The sequence below is a fragment of the Tauraco erythrolophus genome, chromosome 25 (genome assembly GCF_009769465.1).
Source record: "Tauraco erythrolophus isolate bTauEry1 chromosome 25, bTauEry1.pri, whole genome shotgun sequence".
Lineage (NCBI taxonomy): Eukaryota > Metazoa > Chordata > Aves > Musophagiformes > Musophagidae > Tauraco > Tauraco erythrolophus.
The window spans coordinates 4,298,880-4,324,313 of record NC_141489.1 but is presented as its reverse complement, the minus strand read 5'-3'; the positions used below and the strand labels follow the sequence as shown (position 1 = coordinate 4,324,313).

Sequence of the window (25,434 nt, the reverse complement as noted above, 5' to 3'; positions counted from 1 at the left end):
CTGATGCTCAGCAGGACCCATCTGACACCGAGCAGCCACCTGGGAGCCGTGGGCCTGATGCAGGATGGAGGCTGGACCTGCTGCAAGCCCCTTGCAGGGCTGGCCCCACATAGCCCCCGTTAGGACTCCAGCAAACAAACTCCAACTCAACAGGCTGCCTTTTCCTCCTCCTCTACCATGCTAGAGCCCACCAGACACCATTCACTCATTGCACCGTGCTCACACAGGTTGGCCAGTGACCTCCAATGCTGTCCTGGTCCTGCAGCACCACCACCATCTGTGCACCCAGAGAAGAGAAAAGCAGAGGGTCTGCTCATACTCACAGTTTTGAAGTCCTCATGGTTGCACTCTTGGCCTTTGAATTTGCAGTAGAGCATCATATCCTTCAGGTCATGGCCAACCCGTGCCAGGAACTCCTGCATGTTGAAAACTTTTGGTTTATACTGCTTAAAGTTGGCCTTTTCTTGGAGGATGGCTAAGACGGCTGGGTCAGCCAGGTGAGGGTTGGGGATCTGGAGGTTGACATCAAGCAGAGCCAGGAGCTCCCCAGCGTGGTACAGGTCATTGGTGGTGAGCCGGGAAAAGCGAAACTCATTGAGGTTACAGATGGTGACAGCAGGGAAGACCAGGCTGTTTGTCACGACCTCGTCCACTTTAGTCACATGCTGGTAGGAGAAGTAGAAAGCCACCCGGTCCGAACTCTCAACCAGGAGGAGACCCAGCGAGCCCACAAAGGCCAAGGTCCAGAGGAGGCGACGGATGGTCACTGGCCCATAGACGAAGACATGACGGATCCCGTGGAGCGTGGAGGTGTTGGCAAAAATCTGGATGCTGGAAGGCTGCAGGCTGCCCATGCTGCCCTCACTGGTGCTGTCCTTCAGATCCATGAGGGGTAGTTAGTTAAATCCTGGCACTGCTTTTTGGGTCAGTCTGTAGCTGGAACTGGGATCCGGATCCCTCCCCTCCCCTCTCGAAAGTAATTAAACCCTTTTAGGGGAGGGAGAGAGAAGAACAGTCTCAGGCCAGCTGCTGCGAGTTTATCCCACAAGCTCAGCCACAGCTTTGTAGGGGTAAATATTTATATAAAATCCATTCAAACTCTCGCTCTTGATTTCCTCAGTGCGATAAGAAGGGCTGGTTTTATTTAGGGAGACACCAAGGTGATGTGGAAGAGATGTGGGTGGGCAGCGAAAGCGGAGCCAATGGAAATAAAGTCCTCCCCCTACACACACACACATGCACACAGGGATGAGATTAAGCGAGCGAGAGAGCTTAAAACAAGTCGAGGCAGCTCGCAGCCTGTTAACTAGTGCGTAAAGCCCGAGGATGCTGCTTCGCAGAGCTGATGCCTTGCAGAGCAGCGGGGCTTTCAGATGCTCTCCCAGCTCCGGGGATGTGAGCCGCTGCCTTCAGGCATCTCTTCTCCTCTCCACCTCTCCATTTCGGGCAGGGCCCCAAGAAATACCACACCCCCCCCCCCCCCAAAAAAAAAAAACCAAAAACAAAAAACAAACATACAAAAAACCCACCCTGTGCTGCCAGCGCTATTTCCAAAGCGATAGTCTCAGGGAAAGGCGGGCAGCTAATTCAGCAGGAGGAGTACGAGAGGAAAAGGAGGAGGGAAAGGGAAAGGCTAAAAGAGAAAAAAGGAAAAAAAAAAAAGAAGAAAAGGGGGAGGGAAATTGCTGCTCAGCTCCACGCACACACGCAGACCGAGGAGGGCAGGAAGCGCCAGCGTGAAGCTTCTCCTCTGTCACGCAGCTGCTTGGAGCGAAAAATGAGAGCGCGCAGGAGGCGGAGGGGGGAGGCGGCGGGAGGAGAGGGGCTGCGGCAGCGCCCCGCGCCCCGGGCCCTGCGCTTCCCGCCGCTGCAGCACCGCACGGCAGCCCCGCACCGCTCCGCGGCCCCGCATCGCTCCGGAGCCCCGCACCGCTCCGCGGCCGCGCACCGCTCCGGAGCCCCGCACCGCTCCGCGGCCGCGCACCGCTCCGGAGCCCCGCACCGCTCCGGAGCCCGCATCGCTCCGGGGCCCCGCATCGTTCCGGAGCCCCGCATCGCTCCGGAGCTCCGCATCGTTCCGGGGCCCCGCACCGCTCCGGAGCCCCGCACCGCTCCGGAGCCCCGCATCGCTCCGGAGCTCCGCATCGTTCCGGAGCCCCGCATCGCTCCGGGGTCCCGCACCGCTCCGGAGCCCCGCATCGTTCCGCGGCTCCGCATCGCTCCGGGGCCCCGCGGCACTGCCAGCGCCCGGGCAGGGCCGGGAGAGGCGGCGGCGGGCGGAGCCCCCGGCTCCGACCTGCGGGGCGAGGCCGTGAGCGGCCGTGCCTGGGGAAGGGGGTTCGGGGGGGCTGTGCCCAGCTGCTCCTGTACCCCCCCGGGCTCAGCCCCCAGAGGACTCGGAAGACTTTGGGCCACAGGATCTCCAGATGTTTGTTTGCTGCTGAAAGGCAGCTGTGATGGATACGTCTGGGGGAGATGCGCCCAGATGTGCATTCAGCCAGGAGGGTTGGAAGGAGGAGGCGGGGGGAGGCAAACTGGGGAAGGTTTCCTACCTAAGAGATGCTGCAAAATCCTGTAGTGATGCCTCCATACTTGAGAGCATCCTTAGTGCATGCTGCAGGAGGTGGAAATAAGCGGGGTTCAGCCCAGAGATGAAAGGTGCTGGGGTCTGAGCAGCATCTGGAGTAACTCCCCTCCATGCTGTCTCGGTGCATCATAGCATATTCGCCTGCTTTTGTTCAGATCCAGAATTAAAAACTCTATCTCTGTACAGCACCCAGCATTCCAGCAGGTGAGGGTCCCAGGGGCCATGGTAGCACTCCGGAGGTGACTTTTCCAGCTTGGATGAGGTGGGAGCAGAGGGTCAAAGCACAGGCAGAGCCTGTCACAGTCGCAGGGCAATGCCTAGTGACTCACAGCCACCCTGAAGTTACCTTAAGGACAAACCCAAAGATTAGCTGGTACAAAATGAGCCCAGTTTTTGAATCTACAACCCCAAGTGCTGTTACTATGAGAGCAGACCCTGAAAGAGCCTTTGCACCTTGCACCATTTGGCCCCTTCAAGCTCTTCAGGTGCTTCACTTCCACTGAGGACCCCTGAATCCCTCGTCCCCTGGCCATGAGCCACCCTGTCCTCCCCCTGATGATTTTCACCCAAAGATAAGATAGTTTCAGCTTTCGCTACCTCCAAAGCCACATTTGGCCCTGGCAGCCAAAGGTGAGCCCAGCTGTGGCATCCCCCAGCATAGATTATTCTATGGGAGTATTCCTCAGTCTGAGATACGCAAGCATACTACTGCTATATGGCAGCACAACGCACCAGGGAAACTGAGGCAGAGCAAGGACAAAGGTCTTGTGAGCAGTCACCTCGAAAGCTTCCAATATAGCCATGAGCTGAATTCCCTGGTAAGTCTTTTCAGCGTACTGGGTTGCTGCTCTGATGCTGACCCCTCCTTCCATGGCCAGAAGGCTCCAGGACTGTGCCGAGACTGCGGCCGGTCCTCATGGACAGCTGGGGTGCAGAGGGAGCAGGAGCTGCCACCCAAGGCTGGTTTCGTTTTTGTATGACTCCACATAAGCCCTGCAGTGCAAAACCAGCTCCTCCTCCTGCATCTCTGCTGGTTTCTGAAAGCCAGACTCCCAACACAAGCCTATTTGTGCTAAACAGAGCTGTGCCCCTTCCTTATTGAGCCGAAATTCAGCCAAGGTGAGGCCTTACAAACCTCCTGCATCTTGTCATGCCCTTTCCAGGAGGGATGGAGAAGACAGTGCTGAGCAGACCCAAGCAATGTGCGAACCAGAATTAAAGCAGCTGAGGACAGAGCGGCCACAGCACCCTCATTCCTGGGCTCCAGACCTCGCTGCCCATCTACTCTTGTGCTCACCATCTCCCTACGGCCTGAGACAGGACCATTCATTTACTAAAAATTTCCTGGCAGGAACGGGCTCCCTTTCCCGCCATGACTAACCCATCTGCAAGTCTCCCTCCTCTCCCTCCCGTCTGCGTTATTTGGCCTGGTGCGTTAATGCTTTTATTTGTTCACCACGCGCGCTGCCTTTACAATCCTGTTTTCTGTAATTCACACCATAGACCATCTGCTGCCTTTGATTATTTCACTATGTAGAGTGTTTTGGCTGCAGTCTCGAGGGAAAAGGGCCTTGTCCACCAGCACTGGTGGCACCAGCGCTGGCTCGCTGGACTCTGCTCCACTGCCTGTGGCACTGGGGACAAACCACGGAGACAAACGCTCTCCAGTGAGTGCCTGTGGCTCGGGTTGTGCCCAAGAACTGGCATCAGCCATGGTGTCCTGAGAGCTGAGGAAAGGAGCTCTGGTCATGCCTGGGGATGCACTATGGGCTGACACCAGCAAGGATGGGGGAGATGGGTCGTAAGGGACAGTGAGGGCTGTTGGCACCTCTCGCTGCCCATGTGAACAGCCTCTCTGCGGGCGGATGTGCACGGTAAGGACAAAGCAGCCTGGCTGGTCCGTAAAAGCCCCTGAGATGGCAAAGCCCAGCTAAGGACACCTGCACTCCCCTTCCTTGGGGACACCCAGGGAACGGCAGTGCTTCCCGGGGCGGTGAAGGAGCTGCTTTGGGAGCTCGTAGCCCAACCTCAGCCCCTAAATATTCCGCACAGACCTCGCGGCTCCTTCAGAAAGAAGGACAGAGGAGCCACGCAGGGCCAGAAGACATATCCCTGGGGAAAAATCCCTTTTCCCCATCCCTTGCAGAGACAGAGCGTGGAGGGGAGCAGCAGGGCCGGGGTGGCCGAGGGACACAAGGAGCAGAGCCGGGTCCCTCTCTCGTTCTCGCAGCCTGTGCCTGCCCTCTTGTGTCCCAAAGCCTCGGTGCACTGCTCATGGCGAGGGACCCCAGCTCTCAAACAGGGTAAACGGGTTTATTCGGGCAAGGAAAAGAGATGGAGAGGAGTCCCCCCACCCGGGTGAGCCCCTCTGCTGCCGCAGCCCCACCTGGGCCCTCCCAGAAGCAGGTCCCAGGCGAAGGGTTTCCACTGGGAAGGTCAGGACTGGTCTTACAGGCAGAGCAATGGGTTGTTTTAAAAATAAAAGGGGAGGCTTTGGTTCCCCAGGAGGTTCAGCACATAATCCCCACTGCCCAGGGCCAGAGTCCCCTCCTTAGCACTGAATATTTTGCTATGTTTTCTGCCAATTTGTTGGTTTTATTTTTCCTTTTGGGCTTGATTAGGAAAAGAAAACAAAGAAGAAAAGAAAAAGTATCAATGGTTGCAGTCTGAGAGAGTGGTTCATCTTTCCTGGCACAGCTGCAGATTGTTTGTGTGGTTCCCCCAAAGACCAGAAAAACGTCCCCACCGGTGTCCCACTGAGTTTTGAGTTTCACAGGATGTTTTTGACGCATCTCTGTAGGCTTTGCAAAACAGAAGGACAACGGGCACTTGGAGGGGAAGCCAAGGAGCCCTAGGCCAACGATAACGACATCTGGAAAAAGAAAGACTCTGCTCAAGATGATTGTGGTCCTACAAGTCTCTCTCCATTTCTCAGCCTTTCCCTGACCTTTTCGAACCCTCTTGTCACCTAACTGCTTGTTGCCAGTATCTTCGAACTGTGGGGCACCCAGAGCTCCTCAGCAGCGGGAGCTCGGCTGTTGAAATGAGTCTGCTTTTCCAAATGGGAACATAATGTTGAATGCTGATGTTTTCCCTGAAATTAAATCTGATCCCTTCCAAAGTAGCTTTGGCTCAGTTAAATGGCTTTTTCGTATAGATAGAAAATTGAAATGTTGATTGGATTTCAATGTATTTAATACTATGCTTGGATTTACAATGAGGTACAAAATGAAAGCAATTAAAGCAATTAAAAAGAAAAAAGCATATTGGGAAACACCTTCTCCGGGAAGGTGTTGGAAGACAATGAAATGCTCTGTTTTGATACCCATGCCCCCCCCCAAAAGGTGCTGATAAAAACATCATATTGACAGAGTTAAATCAGCATTTTCCAGGGGAAGGATTATTTTGAGGGGGAAGATTTCTCCACCAGCTGTGCCTGGCATCCCCCAGCAGCAAAGAGGATGCTCCAGCATGCCTTCCTCCTCCTCCTCCTCCTCTGCCTGCAGAAATATTATAGCACATTAATAGCTCAGTGGCGGCACAGCCGAGCCTCCAGCCTCCAAATCTGGCTGGTGATGGGGGCAGAGGCTTCCCTGGGGCACAGAGATTCCTCCCAGCCCAAATCAGCCCAGAGACTGCAGACCGGGTTCCATCTACAGATTTTATTACAGAAAGGGAATATTGGATTTGCAGTAGTGTTTTGCAGCACTCGGAGCCTGCCCCGCTCCCTGACATTCCCAGCTTCTCTGCAATAGCTTAGATTTATCAGCCCTCTCTCTGGGGCCGCGTTTATCAGCCGGGGTTGGAAGACGTTCGCGCTAGCGGTGGCTGGCATGGCACCTGCTCGGCGTGCAAAGCGAGCTGGCAGGATGGCAGGGGCCGCCGGCTCCGGCCTCGTGTGCCATTCCTTCGCTGCATGACTCCGAGCAACCCACCGCCGTTTTTTCATTCCGTGCAAAATTAGAGTAACGGTGCTCCTATCCCGTGCCTTGGGCTTAGATATTTGGGGATGAAAAATGCAATAGAAGAGCAACGTTTTCCTTTGGTGCCTCCTCATTTAAATAGCCCTTGAAATCATACTTGTTCTCTGTTAAGCTTTACACGGTTTTATTTTGACTTATATGTGTTAGTTCTGCCTGATACTCTTGTTCCTCGGAAAGACTATGAAAGCACTTTGAATTACTCATGAATAATTCAAGTTTAGGGCCCATTCCAGGCCCTTGTTTCTGGATAACACCAGGCATTTGTTCTTGTCGGCACATGAAACAGCCCAGGAAAATTCACCGAAATATATCTTTTTTTCATTCTTTTGCCCAAAAATGTCTTCATCAGCTTTTCTTTCTTTTTAACGTCTCTTTCAGTGCCAGTGCAGCTCCCAACTGAAATTCTCCAAAGAAAGCAGTTTTCATGGGATTACAATTCTTGGAATAATTAAGAGAAAGAATCCCACAAATTAAGAAGTCATCCTTTCATTGCTATGGCAACCCTGATTGTCCTTCCTCAAGTGGCTGAACTGAGAAAATAATAAGAAAAAAAAAAACAATCTAAAAGATAATTGCTATCCTGCTGCCAAAGGACCAAAGCTGGGAGGTGAGATGGGACAGACAATCCCTAGTGGACCTCTCTGTGCCATTTCCATTTGACCCCAGCATGGTACCAGGCATTTCTTTTAGCCCTCACAAGCAAGGAGTAAAAAGCTGGTGGCAAGGATCTGCTTCAGGATGAGCTGATTTGGACTTCCCTGGCTGGGCTGACCCAATCCCCAGTGACTGATGAAGGACCAGAGACACCCAACATGTGATGGGGACATCATCACGTTTGGGGTGTCCTGATGAGGACATCCCCCATGCTGATGGAGCATTTGCTTAGGGACATGCTATCAATAGGATAGGAAAACAGGAAAATCAAAAGCTCTTTGGCACGATGAATGGGTCAGGCAAAGAGGGATTCAGCCCACTAACATGCTCCTGCTGGAAGAGAAGATGCTGCTATACTTATGGAAAAGCTTATCCTTAGGAGATTTCTGGCCTGAAAGTGGGATAGTTTGAGCAGAAGGAGGGACTCACCTCTGGTCCTGGCACACCAAGGTCCCAAGCAGCTTGCAAATCCGACTCTAACCCCCTCCAAATGCCATGAGGACACAGCATGGTTTCCCAGCCCTGCTTGACTTTGCAAAGCCAGCAGGTAGGAAACCTTTGTTTGCATTTCTATCAAGAGCAAATCCCAGCTTGAATTAATTAGAGTGCAGTAATGAGGCTGCCTGGGGCTGTCATCACAGAGGTGTGATCCTCACCGCTCCCTCACAGGGTCTGTGCTCCCATCCGCTTCCCATCCCGGTGCCAATGGTTGCCATGGGCTGTGACACTGGCAATGCCAGTGGTGCAGCCATGCTCAGTCCCAAAAGATGCCCAAATGGAGGCTGAGCACGAGTCTTGGCAACTCTATGGCACGAGTTGTGCTTGGCTCTGCCCTTCCAGAGGGCTCTGGAGCTTGGGTTAAGTTAGTGAGTGATGCACTCGAGGACAAGTGTGAACCCAAGACCATGCTTGCCCTGGCATGTTTATTTTAAGCCTATTTCAACTATATTTGACTAAAATAATTTATTTTCATTTCCATTAATCTGTGGAGATCTCCTCAATGGGGTTTTGGGGGACTGCAGCTGACGGTGAGTGACTTGGCTTAAAGAAGCCCTACAAAGCCTCCTGGAAACGCTGTATTTTGTGGGGACAGATTGATATGCCAAGGCTGTGTCCCGTGAAGTTGTTAGACCTTTTGTTATGGAAATCAGAGCAGCAGATAAGGAAGGGGTGAAGATTGCTGGAGGCCATCCGAGGCCTCTGGTACTGTCTGGAAACTGTCATTTAATTTGCTGTGCTGAATGGGCCTAATCCTTTCCTCCTCGGGAATGCTGGATGGGTTTGTTAATGTTTATTCAATGGTCTGAGAAGCAGCAGGGACAGGAACTCTACCAGATTATGGTATTTACTCTTCAGTAAGATTATATCCACTCCGGAGAGGAGCTGTTCCTGCACTGGTAGAACAAGTCTCATTTAAAATCCTTGCCCTTTCCGAGGGGGAAGAATATATGAAATTTCTGTATTCCTTTTGGGTATAATTTAAGTTTGTGCAAAGAGACACAGTAATAACTGCACAGAGTTTTTAGTTTGCAGGATTGAGCAGCTCCGTGGAACTGCCCAGGCTAAACAGAGCCCTTCAAATTGTCTAAAATGTGACCAAAAAGGGTTTTATCTTTGCAGAAGCCCTTTGCTTCTGTGGAAAGACATCATAGGTTCCCTGAGATGGTACCTGAGATGGTAGGTGAGAAGAAAGGCCCAGAAAAGCTGGAGAGTTTTGCCTGCTTTCAGTGGGGAAAAAATGCAGAGTGGCATCAATAATTCTTTTTTTTCCCAAGATCATCTCTGTCTTTTCAAATACTGTGTGTCCAAACTAAAAAAACAAACAAACAAACAAACCAAACAAAAAAAAACCCAAAAAACACTTTACAGATTAAAACCCAAAGGAGAAGGACACAAGATCTAAATTGAAATGCTCTGTTCCACCTGCAGTTGACTCTTCTTACTTGATATTTCAGTCTGCCTAAAGAAGTGGAAAAAAACTCTCTTCGGCATCACTTGTTAATAGCTCTACTTGTGCAATCTGGGCTCCATGACCCAGCAGTAAAAGGTTTTGTGAGTTTACTCTTAGCTGACCAGACAGCAATGCTCACCCTCGCCGTGATGAGCCCATCTCTGCTGTTAGATATTGACTGCTCTGGAATGATCGTGCCCGCATGCTTATCCAGATGGGATCCTCCTTCCAGTTTCCCCAGACCCCAGGACTGGCAGCCACAACCCCTGAAGCAGCAGATCTCCTGCCAGCACCTGAAGCTCCTGCCCTCCTCTTCCCACCTCATTTGGTTTGCAGAGGCAAGGCAGAGCCATAGGTGTGCATGAAGCCACGTGTGCACGAAGACATGCCCTACGAGCACGTCCTTGCTCATTGCCATCTGCAAATGCATCACCAGTTCTCTACCCTGGTGCCTTTGCTGGTCTCCTGTCTAGAGGAGGACAGAAAGTTCATTCCAGAAGATGAAGGAGGGAGCTCTTTTCCGTGGTTTAATGGCATCAGAGGGGGAAAAAACCAACCTGCTGAGCACTCTCTGTTTGTGGTTGTGAGCTTTGCTGGCTTGGCTGGTGAAACAGGCTCTTACCAGCTTTGTAGAGAAGTGAGTGACTCACTGCTCTCACTCAAAAGAGCGTTTAAGATGAATTATTTGATCAGTGGAAAAGCATTTTCAGGTCAACCAGAGCTATTTGTAGTGAAGGTGGTGATATCCAGTAAAAAAAAAAAAAAGCTGCCAGAAGAATCAAATGAAAAAACGTAAACCTTGTGGAATGACAACAAAAAATTCAAACAAAATCAAAGCATTGGAATGTTTTTTTTTCTGTTTTGAAACAAATAATCAGAATTAGATCACACTAAACATAACAGAAGACGACTGAGATGCCCTTTCCCCCACCACCTTCCCTGTGGTCCTTCCAGCCATGTCTCAGCAAGAGCAATATTTTTGGGTTAGGATTTTACAAACAGAGAAAACTAGTCAGAATGTGGGCTTTCTGATACAAATATCCACCTGTAAGTCGTCCATCACTTGATTTACAGGTAAAGGAGACCTGGGCAGCACAGCAAGGCGAAGGCACAGCCCAATTACCTGCCCGTTGCCTTCTCTCTGCTGCCCTGAATTACAGCAGAGCTGCCCCTCACGAGGAGTCTCAGACTTTTCCCCACAAGACCCCGTTGTTGTGGCTTGCAACATTGCAAACTGCAACCTGGCAGCTTCGGGGCAATCCAGGTGCTTTATGAGCCGTGCTGAGAGGGCTCACATCCTCCTCAGGGACCAAAGAGGCCAATTCCCCACTTCCATTTGCAAAGGTAACGGAGATGGCTCTGTAGGCAACCTGATTTAGAGTTTTAATACAGCGAGCGAGGAACGGAGCCCCATCTTTGCTTTCTCCGTTATTCATTGTTAAATACAGCAACAAATCCACTTTTACTGGAAGAACAAAGCAAGTTCTTAGCAAAGCTGCTAATTTCGCTGCTGTGGCTCAGTGTCTGGCCATGATTTTGGCCAGGAGGGAGGTGATGGGAGGTTTGCTGCTAGCCAGAAATGAACCAGGACTCAGATCCCATAAGCTGGTCAGGGTAGTGTGGAAGAACCTCTCCAGAGCAGATGGGAAACTTCAGAAGCAAATCCCCAACCAGCTAAAAATTGACCATTGCTCATCTTCACTTGAAAGCCGGACATGGTCACAGTTATTGCCAGAGCAGTGGCTCATGCTTTTAAGATTGAAAGAGCATTTCAGGGCTTTTGTCTTAACAAAGAGGCAAGAAAACCTCACTTAGCCCATGCTCAGTGAAGGTCAGCACGAGCAGAGCCTGGCAGTGGGCAGGATCCCCGCTGTGGCTGACCTGGAGAGAGCAGCAGAGATGGAGGCAGCACCAGAGTCTGAAGCATCTCCTGAAAGCCTCTTCCTGAAGGCATCTCCCATCTTGGCATCAGTCCAACCCTTCAGAGACCCACCCTTGGAATTACCATTTCTGCTGCAGCACTGTGACAGTTTGATGTGGGGGGGGGGGTGTTCTGGCGGAAGGGGAGGGGATTTGCTCCCTGTGCCACCAGATCTGACTCCCATCCCCCTCGGGGGGTTGAGGCAAATCGGCGCCTCTGCGAATTGCCTATTTAAGTTGGGACAAAGGGACGGGAAAAGGACTCTTTGCTCAGGAGTGAGGAGAGGGGCGGGGGGTGCTGCCCTCGGTCCCGGCCGGGCGGCCGCTCGGGCCCGGGCCGGCGCCATGTGCTCAAGATGGCGCCGGGGGAGCCGCACGGGGGGCTCGGGAAGCGCCCCGCTCCCGGGGTGCCCGCCGGGCCGAGCTCCCCCAGAGAAGATTAAGATCTCAGAGAAAACAACCACAGCGACCAGGTCAGTCAGGATGGAGCAGGAGGAGGGGTGCTGGAGCTGAGGTTTCCCTTGCAATCGGTGTGAAGATGGCGGGCGGCCCCCTGCAGCCAGGGTGTACTCGGCGGGGCAGCGACCCACTCGTGGCCCGTGGAGAAACCCACGTTGGGGAAGAGATGCCTGAGCCCAGGAGAGGCCGTGGAGCAGGGGATGCACGACGAGGTGCTGTCAGTAATGGGGCATGGGATGCACGACGAGGTCGTGGAGGCATCTGGAGTCCGTGGGACGCCCCACGCCGACGCCAGTGGCAGCAGCTCCCTGAGGGGCCGAGACTGGTAAAGCCCGAACTGGTGCGATCCATGGGAAAGGATTGCAATCCTGCGGGCAGGACTCACGCTGGAAAAGTTTTGGGACTTTTTTTCCTCGTGAGTAGGGGATCCACCGAAGCAAGGGAAAAATGGTGTAAGGACTCCTCCTCCTTTAATAAAGGAGCGGCAGTAACAACATGGATGAACTGACCTGCACTCCCCATTCCCTGTCCCCCTGCGCCGCCGGGGGGGGAGGTTGAGCCAGGAACGAAAGGAAATGGGGTGGGGAGGTGTTGTTTTAAGATCTGGCCTTGTTTTCTTTTTCTCCTCTCAAGTAACCGGTTTCATTCCCTCGTGTCTCTTGTTCAGTAACTGTTAATAAATTGTTTTGTTTTAAGAAGAAAGCCTGAGTCATGTTTTGCCCGGGACCATGGTTGGTGGGTGCTCCCTCTCGGTTCTTGTCTCGACCCTCAGTCCAAAAAACCACGACAAGCACCAACAGAGAAGCCCCATCCCCAGGGAAGCCTGACGAGGAAGGAGCTGTAAATACAAGACAGATAAGTCTGCAAGCAGTAAATGCCCTTAAACAGAAAACTGTGATTCAGCTGAGTGAACCTTGCCAAAATGTGGGAAATCACTGATAACTGCAGGATAGATGCAGGGCTGACACCCATTAATCAAAACCAGGACAAAGCAATGCAACCCATCCTCTTCCTGAGCTCGATGTGTCAGAGTCGATGCGTTCCAGGTCCTCATCATTTACAGCACTCAGGGTTTGCCCGATGCAGGATGGCCCGAGGCGGTGGGGGAAGTCATCTTCAGTGTGTTGTAATTTTTGGCTGACTTTCCACAGGAGAGCTGCTCCGTGGTAGTGTAACTCAGCTATTTAGGAAGCTGAAACATGACTCTGTTCCATCCTCTGCCCAAGGTTTATGAAACCAGTCTAGTTTGAGCGGTATGATCTGCTCTCTGGATCTGTCCGAATGACACATTTCCCTTTACCTTACTTCAAACCAGTTTAAGAGGAATTGGAGAGGGACTTTTTACAAGGGCATGTAGTGACAGGACAAAGGGCAATGGGTTTAAACTGAAAGAGGGGAGATTTCAATGGGATCTAAGGAAGAAATTCTTCCCTCTGAGGGTGGTGAGGCACTGGCACAGGTTGCCCAGAGAAGCTGTGGCTGCCCCATCCCTGGCAGTGTTCAAGGCCAGGTTGGATGGGGCTTTGAGCAACCTGGTGTAGTGGAAGGTGTCCCTGCCCGTGGCTGTGGGGTTGGAACTAGATGAAGTTTGTGGTCCCTTTCAACCCCAACCATTCTATGATTCTAAAACCACCTGAAAGCAAAGTCAGAGTCCTCGCAAAGCTCTCTGATGATGATTCCCATCCCCTCTGTTAAATCATTGTCTTCCTGCAAAGATCAGGTGTAGAAGTCCCTGATAGGGATTTCACTGGGATTCCCAAGGCACAAAACCTTTGGGCAGTCGTGTCATTTCATCACTCATGCATTGAAGGATTGCCTTTTATTTGGCAAATATCAAATTCAGGAATCAATGAAGATGAGTACACAGAGTATTTGTCTTTGCCACGTAGCAGGGGATGCTCTTGGCATTCCTCAGTCAGCACACCCTCTTGCCTCACTTGTTCACGTTACAGTAAGACCAAATTTAAAGTGCATAGTAATTGCAGAATAACTCTCTGTGTGAGTACGTTTATTCCAGAATACAGATTCCTTGCTCTGGGGAAGGTTAATTTGGTTTCAAAGGTTAAACTGGAATAAGACTCTTCATTGCGGTTCAAGAGCATCCAAACGGAGTTATTCCAAGACCATTTATTTTTCAGAAAGACATACTTGGGGCTGTTTGGGAGCAAAGTCAACGCCAGCAAAATGCTGCAAGTCTTTGGTCTCTGACCAACACCACCACCTTTTGGCAAACAGGGCCTTAGTTGTCTGCTGAACGAGAGGTTTGAAAAGAGAAGTCAAGTCCTTTCCAAGAGCCCCATAGATTTTTGCAGACTTACTGAGTTCAGCTCAAAAGTAAATAGGTAGAAAGACCTTGGAAAAGTCAAGACTCTTTACCTTGACACTTACAAAATGAAATGTCTTGATTTCTCGTTGCAGTGCTTTCATCTCAAAGACTGCCACAATACTATATTGGGAAAACCAGACAAAACCAAAATTTGAAGGCCTTTTAAAGAAAATAGAAACATTTATTTTTTGTTGAATGTGGCTTTCTATTTCGCTCATCATTACTCCTGTTTTTAAGGTGGGTAATAGTTTTACTCATGATTTTTTAGTTCACCTTTTAGGGCAAAATGATGCATTTTAAGCAAAAGTAAAGCAAAGCAGTAATTTCTGAGTCCAGGTCATAAATAAATGAATATTTCAGTGTTTTCATATGATTATTTTCCAGTGCATGTTCAGGAGGATGAAACATTACTTTTGTTTCGTTTGCAGGCAAACGGTTAAAGTCCATTAATTCAGTCACTGTGAGAGATTTCAAGTCTCTCAAACCTTTCATGTTCACTCCCTTCTCGTGCCAGTTCTTCCCAAGTTTTGAGAATAGATGGCTTCTAATTAAATCTGGCAGAAACCAATATATTTTCACTGAAGCTGTGGAAAGACAATGCATTTTTCATGAAATCAGCTCTGGCTGGAATAATGTCGGTTTATTTCCACTGCTTGAAACTTCTGCCTGACTGTGGACAAATGGCAGGGCTGGAGAGTTGCCCCAGATGGCTGAGGACCAACGATGCAGACAGCCTTGGAGCACTCAGCTCCACGGTTCATTCTCCCAAAGCATGTCAGCCCATCCCTAACCCATGCTCAGGTCATGACCATGAGTGAGCTGTTGTGGGATAGGAAGAAACAGTTTTAGATCATGCTTTACCAGGCAATTCTCCCCAAACTACGTAGTTGGGAGCCTCTCTGTCTTCTTGTTTAGGAAAATCATCTTCCATTTGAGACCAGTGTTGGAGGAGTATCACAGGGCAAACAAAAATATAAACGTCCTTCATCTGTAGGTGAATGACGGTCACATTGCTCCCCGTTTACCTAATTTTGGGGCAAGTGCCAGCACTCTGGGAGGAAAAGCTTAGCCTGTAGCCTTTGCAGGTATTACATTTGAAGGTCCTTAGTTAAAGTTATGGCATGATCCACTCAAACTCTGAGACACTTCTTAGGAAAGGAAAAGCCATGCTGGCTCTAATGAACCTCTCCATTTGCACCTTCCAGTTTCACTTTCTACAACAGATCCAGCAACGGGGCACTGGCAGCAGCAGGAGTCAGTGGTGGCTCAGCAGCAGAGACCTCTTGCACCACCATGCCAGTGTCACATCCTTTTGTAGTGAGTCCTATGCAAAATGAGCCTGATTGTAGAAATATGGAGAGCTTTTAAGAGTAAATAGGTAGGGTACCAAGCATCAAAGGAGGAGGCTTGTCCAGGTGGAAGGTTCTGACTCAGTGCTCCTCTCACCAGCTCCCTTCAGAAATGTCCACACCCTTGACTTGCTTGGTGTGCAGTTCACACAAAAGCCTCTCAATCCCAAGAGGTGGTGATTTTCCCTTTCCCTCACCCTTGCTCGCAGGTATCCTGTCTGCCTAGGTCGTGCAGACAGGGACTGAGTCAACCTCAAAAATCCAGAAAATCTGAAAACTGCCCTCCTTTGAGAGCAGCCAGTGTGATCACTTTGCAAATTCCCTTTTACAGATCATGAACCCAGCATCAAGTGTTCCCATCATCATGGCTGGAGAAATCATGCCCACCTTGAGAACTGCTTGCAATGATTAAGAAGAATAAACAGCTCCATGTAGTGGCTCATCTATTAAACACCAATTACTCCACCAGCTCCAATGATCGATTGCAATTGCAGAATAAAATCCAAAGGGAAAACATGAAGTTCCAGTGCATTGCACTAGATGGTGGTGCCTGCAAAGAAAAAATCCCAGAGTGGCTCTCTCCGGCATGCTCGGCACCAGGCAGCACATCTGTGCACCTCCAGGTCACTGCCCCAAATTTGGGGTGACGTAAGCAAGACAGGCATGTTCCCCTAGTGTGTAAGGGGACAGGATCTGGCCCTTTCTGGTCCTGTACTGCTATAGACAACTTTACCAGCATCGTTCAGAAAGCAAACAGCACTATGTATCTAAGGAGAAGGCAAAAGAAACCTTAGAAAAAAATCTTCATGCTGCAAAGCAATGAACAACCAAGAAATAATCATCCCCAGCAGAAAGTATGCACTTTTCAGCAATAAACTTCTTAGGTCTGCACAAAGCATGACAGTAGCAAAAGCTTCATTGTATGAACGAGGAAGGAAGGTATAGCAGAGGTTGGCGGGGGATTATCTTTCCCCAAATTACCTCCCTGGCAATGAAATTATGATCTCTTGTCTCAGGAGATGTCGATGATGACAAAGCTGTAGATGGAAAAATTCAACTGTCTCTAGCTAGTGACTCTCTGTGGGTTGTGCTGGTGTTTTCTCCAAATCCAATTACAGGAGACCCAGGTACATCTCTCCATCCCCTGCTGAAGATCAGGGGTGTGGGCTGTGTCACACAGGCCAGCGTGAACCCTGCGAGCTTCTGTCACCGGCCGTGATCGACAAAGGAGGAGAGCGGCTGGGCTCCGGCAGCGCGGGCTGAGCTTTGGAGACAGAGACTAATGGAAGGAGAAGTTCTCTTGTAAACCATGAGCTTGTTTGCTCTGGAGTCACTGTCCAACAGCAAATAGTGCTGCCTTTCAGCCTAACCCCACCATCTGAGAGCCATGGTATGGGGTGGGGGAAGAAACAGGAGTTATTTCAGTAAGACTCAGTTCCCAAGGAATATCTCCTCCTATCTCAACATTAATAATCCACCTAATGAACAACATTTTACTGTCAGCTTTGCCACGTTTCCCTGCAAAGGGATCCCAGTCACCCCACGTTACCATCTTTTTTTTCCTGTGAAGGCCAAAACTCAATTTAAAAAGTTTCTACTTCTTAACTCTGCATCGTCAGCTGTAGCCCTGATGCCTCTGGTGAGGGCACAAATGAAAGAAGAAATAACCAAATATATCCATTTTCTTTGCAAGGTGCTCATTTAACCTGGCCCGCTGCGCCCTCGTGTGCTGCCCCACAGAGATGGGGTAGAAGATGTGGGTGGGGGCAATGGAGTGTTCATACCTGATGTTTCTGGCCTCCAGCAATGGACCTGGATGGACATCTTCACCCTCTTCCCAAAACCAGCCACCTGGGAAGGTCTGGAATAGACCAGTGCTTGTATTGGGTGGGGTTTTTCATGAGCAATAAATAGGTATCAACATGCTTCAGGATTTGAGCATCTCAAACAAAGAAGCTAATGCATTTAACCAGCTTGTTTCCCTTCTCTTCAAACAAATGACCTAAAAGCAGTTGTTGGGATGCAGGGAAAACACAAGCATTTGGAAGAAACAGAGGAAAGTGCACGTTTGCTTCTAAGCAGGTCATCAAAGAGATCTACCAGAACTGCCCTTGTAACGAGGCATGGGCCATTCCCGTGGTCACAGACAGAGCAGAGGGGTCTTCTGGCTTGAAAGTCTCCAATCCCTGCTCCGACTTTTCGCCCTAAATCGAAATTACATTTCTGGATTTTTGAAATTCATGGCATTTGCCTTCAGAAATATCACACTGTTTTGTTTTAATAAAGTCTAAAGGTTTGAGTAAAGAAAAAAGCCCAAAACATTCAGCGCTCTTAAACATCTGAGTATATTAAAAAGCACTTTGGTACATCCTACAAAGTGTATCAAAAATACCAGCATTGATATAACAGTGTAAAAATGGAAATGGAAGAAGGAGGGCAAGGATTTTCATTCTGTGGGAGTGAGTCTACACATTTTTTTTCAAACTTTCCCCCCCATGTTGTTATCCAACCCAGTGTGTTACTATAAAACATTTCTAACAGATTTACACTTGCAAACGGGGGCAACTCCAGTTAATTTTGCATCTACTGAGGACATGACACAGAATTTGGCATTTGTAGATATCAACTGGGCAAGGTATGGGGAGCAAAGCCATATCTTTTATTAGACTAGCTAACATAGTTGGAATAAAAAAAAAAAAAGATTTGGGAGCAGCAACACAACTGTCAGCTGAGAAATGACATTACTCTCATGCTCAACTTTATACGATTGAGACAGTAAGTTCATTAAGTTCATCTCTTTCCTTCCTCTGCAAGAGTCTGGTTTTGATGTTCAACTCCTACTCAAGGCTAGTTTGTTGTGACTTCTCATCTGCTGAAAGTTAAACGGGAGAATTGCTCAAAAAAAGATTTTTTTTTTTTTTCCCTCCAGAATGTTTCAACTGTGTGAAAACTGACCTGCTCAAGTCTCTTCAAATCACGACAGTTTCTAGACCAATCCACAGCATTTTCAGACCAGAGCTATCAAAAAAATGAAACTGTCCTCAGAGAAAATGTTTTGATGTTCCCTCTTGGGGACTACATGAGGCGGAGAAGCATGTTGGTCTTGGTGTTTTACCAAAGTAGTGAAAGAAAGAATGGTATTGAAAACCTCCTTTTCCACCAATTCCAATGGGAATTTTCAAGATTCAGGTAGAAACAATTCGTGTGCTGCCCGATGAAATCAAGACCCATGAGTTACAGAGCCTGGGAATGATTCTGCTTGGTCTCCTCTGCCTGTTTGATGCCCAAGGGGTTATCAGCAGGTCCACCCACTCAATGCCACCAGTCCTGGGCAGCTCATGTCCCATCACTGGGTCTGCCCGGGACCAGTTGTGCTGGGGGAAAGCAAGAGGCCATTTCCCAGGTGAGAGTTGTGCCGTTAATATCTCAAGTTTTCAAACATGGGAAATCCAGTTCCATTCCTTCACCCAGAGGATGAAAGCCTTGTTATATTCATTGTTGGATGACGATGGCTTGGCATTCATTTTTCTCCCTTGACTTCAGTTCCCGCATCCTTTACGGCCTCGTAGCCAGGAACGCAGTTGGCTGTAAAGGGCCATGTAACATTTATAGACCTGAAGAAGGGTATGTGCCAAAAGCTTTTCCATTTTCTAACTATATCTCTCAGTGCAATAAAAGGTATTACCCAGGTGAACGTACTCCAGCTTTGTCACAACATTTACGGCCTCACCATGAAAGACTGCATGTTCTATAGCATCAGGCACGAGCAAGACGCAATTCTCAGCGACACAAAGGCGATCTTACACAGCTCCTGCCTGGAAGCTAACATAAATTTGCACCCTTTTCAACGCTCCCCAGCCTGACAAATACTATAAAGCCATCTAGTTGTCAACAGGAACGAGGGCTAGACATTAAGTAAACCCCTGACCATGAAATCGGCTCTGGGATTAGGGATTTGTTGAGCCACAGGAAATGAAACTCAGCAGTTTGAGAGCAGAGGGACTGGGGAACTGGGAAGGATGCTGGGATGGTTTGTACTGTCACCAAGATGCAGCTCGTCCCACCATCAGAAGATCTGCCCCTTTTCTTCTATGCAGCATACATTTGCAAAGCCCTCAAGGGATTTTTCTCCGATTTTTCTTTTTTTTTCCTGCTTCAACTGGAGGTGAATAGTCAAATGTTTGAAATTTTTCGCAAATGAAGAACCTGCATAAAAGCACAGAAATTTGAGTGCTATCAAGTACTTTGCTCTCTCATCATTATTTTTTCATATTTTTAACTCCCGCTTTATATAAATTTCCAGACTGAAAGCCATTTTGAACAAAAATGGAAATAGTTATTTTGATCATATTACAGCAAATAGTAGATAGTCTCATATTTTCTTTTTTCCCAGCCTTTATTATAAATCTGACCTTTCCCCACAACTAGCTGTAAATCCACAGGGGTGGCATTTGGGGAAAAGACTTTTAGTAACAAATTCGCAGCCAGCTATTACTCCAGATTTGGAAGCAACATCACATCGTGCCTCTAACTGCCCATTCAGCCCTGCTATAAGAAATCACACAGCGCCGTGTGTCCCATTTTCTGCATTAATCCAAAAGCTTTTCCAATCTGTCGTGGTCCAGCATGAGTTTCCATAGCATTACATTTAACACCAGGTGACCACGCTAAGGCTCAGACCTCGATAAGCAGAAGTATCGGCCAGGTCGAGACACGCATCCCTTGTTTTATTTCTGCACATGGCACTCTCCAGCTTTTTTTTTTCTCCTTTTTCAGTAGTGAGGCTGCAGTTTCAACAGCAAAAGGTGCGGGGATTTATTACAAGCAGAGCAAAAACTGGGTAGCAAAGGGAAGATTAACAGCAGCCCACTTGCCGAGTCCTGCTATCGGGGACCTTATAATTCACCGGCTTCTCTCAACTTTATGCCCTTAGTGGGATACACTGAAGCAGCTCGACAGAAACCAACCCTAGAGCGAGCATAATAGATGGGTTCGCTGCAAACAAGTATTGCAGAAATTGTGTAGTGCAGGTGGGAAGGTGCAAAAACTCCTCCATGTACCCCATGGGGCATTGCTGGCCAGGTGCAGTGGCCAGGCACGGGACAGCAATACTCCATAGGTTTATTTTCAGGTGGTCCCTGATGTGTCCTTGAGTTTTTTCCTTGAAGATCAGGCATGCTGCAGAGCAAATCACATGCCCTCCTTGCACATTCTTTGGAAGACATCCTTGGCATGGGTTTTGGTAAGGGCCAAGGAGGTGCTTTGGCCATCAGACCTCATCACCATTGGTTTGAAGCACTGGAATAGTGAGCTGGGAGTGGAGCGGGCTGGTGGGGCTGGCTCTAGCTGGGGAGGGTTTCCAACCTGCAGAGATGTTTGCTGCATGCAGACTCCTGGGATTTCCCCAGAATGAAATCAACCTAAATTGACTCGAGCAGCCGGGCTGTTCCCAGTCCTGGCTTTATCTTTATCTTTTATTCAGCAGGCTAAATGTTCTTGCCAGTGGCTCATCTCATGTTGCAGTGTTTGCTTGGCCACGCTGTGCATCATCAGCCCTTATGATAAAAAAAAAAAAGAATAAGCAAACCAGCATCTCCCCCAGTCTCCGGGCAATTTGCTATCCTGATTCAGCAGTTTGTTTGGGTTTAATTGCAATTATGTGCTTGTGTGTTTAATTAACCTGGTGTTTTTGTTGTTGCTGCCAGGCTAACAGCAGCACTGAGATACTGCGGAACCAAATGTCTTCGTGGGGAGAAGCCCTGGCAGGTGAGAAAGGAGGGCAGCTGGGCTGTGCCAGCCACACAGAGATGCCAGCAGAGGAGTTTCTGCCTTGCTGTAGGCACAGTTTCACCATGTCCTCTTCCCAGAGCTACTCCAACCTCCCTTGAGGTCCTGTGCTGGACCTCCACAGCCACACAAGAGCTGTGCCTCCCTCCTGCCTTTGGTCCCAGCACAGGGACCCATGCAGACAGCACTGATGGACAAGGTAAAGGAGCAAAGGGCTCCCAGCAGCAATACACCCCTTGGGCTCGTTTTCACCCAGGATTGTTTCATAAAGTTGTGCTCAGCACAGTTCCCAACAGATCCACAAATGGGGTTTCCACCCTTTTCTAGCAATAACAAGCCCAGGGCCATGAGCACGTGGATATAGGGATAAGAGAGAAAGCACCTTTGATGCAGAAGAAAGTGGGAACGAGGAAGGGGTAGACAGCATCATCTTGGGATGGACCTTCAGGTGTGGGCATGTGGCACCCAGCACCAGCCACCACAGCTCTGCTCACCCAAAGTCTGGCCGCTGCATTTTCTGATGCTCTCCAGCCCACGCATCCTGTAATACATCTTGTAATCTTCCCGCACTGAGGACAAGTTGAAGTTTCTCACTAAACAAAGCCCTGAAAAGTGTGATGGGTATTAATAAACCTTGAAACGCTTCACTTTGTCGTGGCCAGCTGGGTCCGTTCCAGTGGCAGCCGTTCGATTCTCCAACCGAATTTTACAAAAGCAGAAGTAAAGGCTTCAATTCCCACTTTGGTCTCTTTCTTGACAAAATCAGTCCATTCAGGGACACATTCTAGTTTCTTTAAACCCTTATTTTCAGCTGAAAAATGGAAGCTGTGGCAGACTCCTAGCTGGTGGTGTAAATGAAGAAGAAACTCCTTTGGAGAGCAGAGGAAAGCTGCCTTTTTTTGTACCTGGCAAGTTCACAAATGTCACACACAAAAAAAACGTGCAGGTTTCACAGTTCCCTGCCTGGTTCACAGCAACACTCAGGTTTAACATTTGTGTATTTTGCACCATTTTTCCCCAAGGACATTGACTTTCAATTGTCTCTAAACCATCTTTTGGTCTGGCCAAAGGAGTGAAAAATTGCACGTTCTTTCTTTTTATTTTTTTTTTTCCCTCTTTTCCTTTTTTTGGTCTGTAGCTTTTGGTCTTTAATACTTTTATTTCCAGTGTTCGTGGAAAAAAGTGTGTGTTTAGCTTTTCGAGGTAGCTTTCCCTAGAAATTCACCAAGTTGCAACAGTTCAACGTGCATGTGGTGGTTCCAGCCCTTTGTGTATACACTAAAAAAAAAAAGTCACCCAGAGCCAGAGCCAGGCTTTAAATCAAATCAAGGAAATAAGTAACTAAAGGCTATTAGCCTGATAACGATGCACAAAGTCCACGGAAATTAATCACAGGGAGCAAGAGTCTGCAGAGGTGGAGACTCTTGATGAGAGGGTTGTCGGTGTTTTCAAAAGCTTTGATTAAACAGGAGGACATGAGAATCTGGCAGTGAACAAACACTCGCTTTAACCTTCTCGTCATGTCATTAGAAAGCATCGAGTTTCTGCTTCCCTATCTCTCCAGCTACCAAAAAAAAAAAAAAAAAAAAAGCTTCATATTAATCACACTCGGAGTTATTAATTTCTCCAATTATCTTCTGTCTTGTAATTTAATAAAGACTTTTAAAATATACCGCTGCCTGTTTCTGCCTCTAGATAACATTTCTTGGTTTAAAGAGTATGTTCAAGAGCAGAAATAATCAGCTGGCAAGAAGGGATTGGTGTTGTAATTGAAGCAAAACTATATCGGGAATTTTTTGCATGGTCATATGGGCATGACCTGCTGTTTGTTTCCTCGCTGCTTAAAAAAGGCAATAGGAGGAAAAGGCTACTTCCCACACCTGAGACAAATTGTGACCATTAATACACTGACATTTATAGGCAGGCAGATAAGGGAACAATTCACAACATAGAAAAGTCTTTTAATTACATTTAATGTTCAAATTGGGACTTCATGTGACTTTCTCTAGCTGTACTTAGAATAATTGCTGTGAAAATAATGCATCTTCATTTTCAGGAATCAAATAAAAAAGATGAGGAAAGACTAAATAACCTTTGGGCAGGTCCAGTGCCCAAATCCTTGTTCTGTCCAAATCTTGTCTGAAAAAAAAAAACAAAAACCAAAAAAAACCAAAAAAGCACCACCCTTGCTTGATTAAAGCATTTTTCTCAAGCTGGTATAAAATGTTTTCTCCTCATTTTCAGACTCACCTTTTGTTTTAAAAAGATAAATTGATTTCTGAGTCAACACTTCGTTCCAAAAAAAAACCAAAATAAAATGCTCCAACTGCTTCCATGCAAATCCAGAGGCTGCAGACATATGTGCACACACGCCTTGTTTGCCTCCTGTGCTGTTAACAAAAGTCATTTTGCTTCAAGGGTCACAGCTAAGCCCACAGGTGTGACGTTCTCGTTTACCTGCTGCACCTTGCTAATGAGCCGGTATCATCGTTATTCCTCGTACTGATAACACAGATCCTTTATACCAGGAACCACGCAGGCACATGGGAAGAAAATGAATCTGCAACCTGTTCTGCCCTTCCCTTGTCTATCTTTCCCATACATTTATTGCCCTATTTTTCTCTCCTTTTTCTCCTGCAACACTCTTTGGCATAATTAGTAGCCCTCAAATAGCCGTAAATACTTTTTATTTGGTTTCTTTTATCTTCTCTCATTAAGTCAATGGGCTTATTGCATTCATAGATTGATTCTTCCTCGCTGCACATTCTCCTCTGCCTCATATTTTTTTGCACAAAACACAAGCTTGGGTCAAAAAAATGAATTTCAAGAAGGTGCATTAACTTCCACAAACTGTTTTCTAACAGGGAAAGAGTGGAAACCTTTTAAAGATGCCAGGGAACAAAATCTTTCCTCCCTGCTCCCCAGTTAAAAAATCATTTTCCAAGCGAAACGACGTTTTCTTTGGAACATTCTTCTTTTATCAGAAACCAGTGGGGAAAAGACTAGAAGACGTGCCAGAAGAATTGTCTGAGCTGAGGTCCAAAAAACACTTGTTCGAGCCAAAGTAAAGTCTCATTAAACTCCGGATCCACAAGTATGTTCTAAGTAATCATTCTAGGCAAAATACAAACAAAAATAAAGATGATAACAGACCTGTCACTCAGGTGAGGTCACTGGTTTTGACCCAGCCCTGTTCCTGCCCCAGTACCAGTGGCCTTGTGCTGTGTTTTCATCAGTCTAAGTGATTGTCCTGCTCTGTAGCCTTTGCTGGCCCCGTTACCCACCGCTGGCTCTTCCTTGCTTTGAAAAGCCCAACAAGGGATCTGTTCCGCTATGGGTTCCCAAGAAACCCGTTGAGGTGAGGCCATTCCTGCCCTCCAGCAAGGCTGTGTGCCCAAAGCCTGTCTTTTCCAGCTCCATCGAGGCCTTTAATAAGAGCAATACCCTCGTCCCATTGCCGTTGTCTTGGCTGGACCCAACATTTTGATGACTGAATTTCGCTGAGTTTAATTCCGTTTCCGTGACTTAGACTGCAAGAGAGTCATGTACTCTTTAATGCATGAATAATTCCATACAAAATACTTTAAAATTAGCCACTTCTTTGCAAATCCCAGGCACTCAATGATTAGGGGATAGCAGGCTTCACTGTTCATTAAATATTAATCTGCCCAGCTCATACATATCCATTCTGATACAGCCTCTCATTATACCAATGCACTCTACTTTTTCCAGAGTCCCTGCCTGAATTGCTATTCCCAAAGAATAGCCCTGAAAGACATTAGGTCTGCCGAGAAACTGCTCATGATATTTCATTTTCATACAAAATGTATTGTAATGCCCCTTCCTAATCCAGCCCTTTAAATCTGTCTCGACAATAACATGGCTTGTTTTACAGAAAATAAATTTTGTTCTGCCCTTAATAGCAATGACACTAAAAAAAAAATAATAATCCTAGGAGAGAGGAGAAAAAGCTGCCACAGCACTTTTGTCAGCTAACTTGCATATATAGAAAATGGTGGGGAAGAAAAGAAATGCGGGTGTGAGCTCGTCTGCTCCACAAAAAGCTTTTCTAAGTGCATCTCCATGATGGAGGGAGCAGCCCCAGATGTGCCTCCTGCCTTTCTCCTGTGCTGCTCTCTGTTTTGATGACAGTAATTGAGAAAGGCTTCAAGTAGGAAGCAATCCTTGAGACTCTTAAGGTTTCTTGGTAGTATGTGCAACATCAGCCTGTGTCATGAAAGTGCAGTGCAGACGGGCTTGGAATTTTGGTCCATTTGCAGTTTGAAAAGAAAAACAGGTGGGGGGGTGGCGGGGAAATATAATTCAGTTTTAACTTCAAACACCTAAGTTCTCTGAAGGCTTTCTTGGACATTGAAAACTGTGTTTGTCTTCCTCAAGCTTCCCATATAATCACATAA

General features: G+C 48.0%; 1 protein-coding gene across 1 annotated transcript in view; it reads right to left on the bottom strand.

The window, feature by feature from the left end:
* Positions 1 to 887, bottom strand: part of LOC104373400 (acid-sensing ion channel 2) — a 510,805-nt gene extending 509,918 nt beyond the window's left edge. The window contains exon 1 of the mRNA XM_086626442.1: positions 324 to 887. Coding sequence (XP_086482568.1) covers positions 324 to 887 — 564 coding nt within the window. The remainder of the gene's footprint in view (positions 1 to 323) is intronic.
* Positions 888 to 25,434: the final 24,547 nt, after the last annotated feature.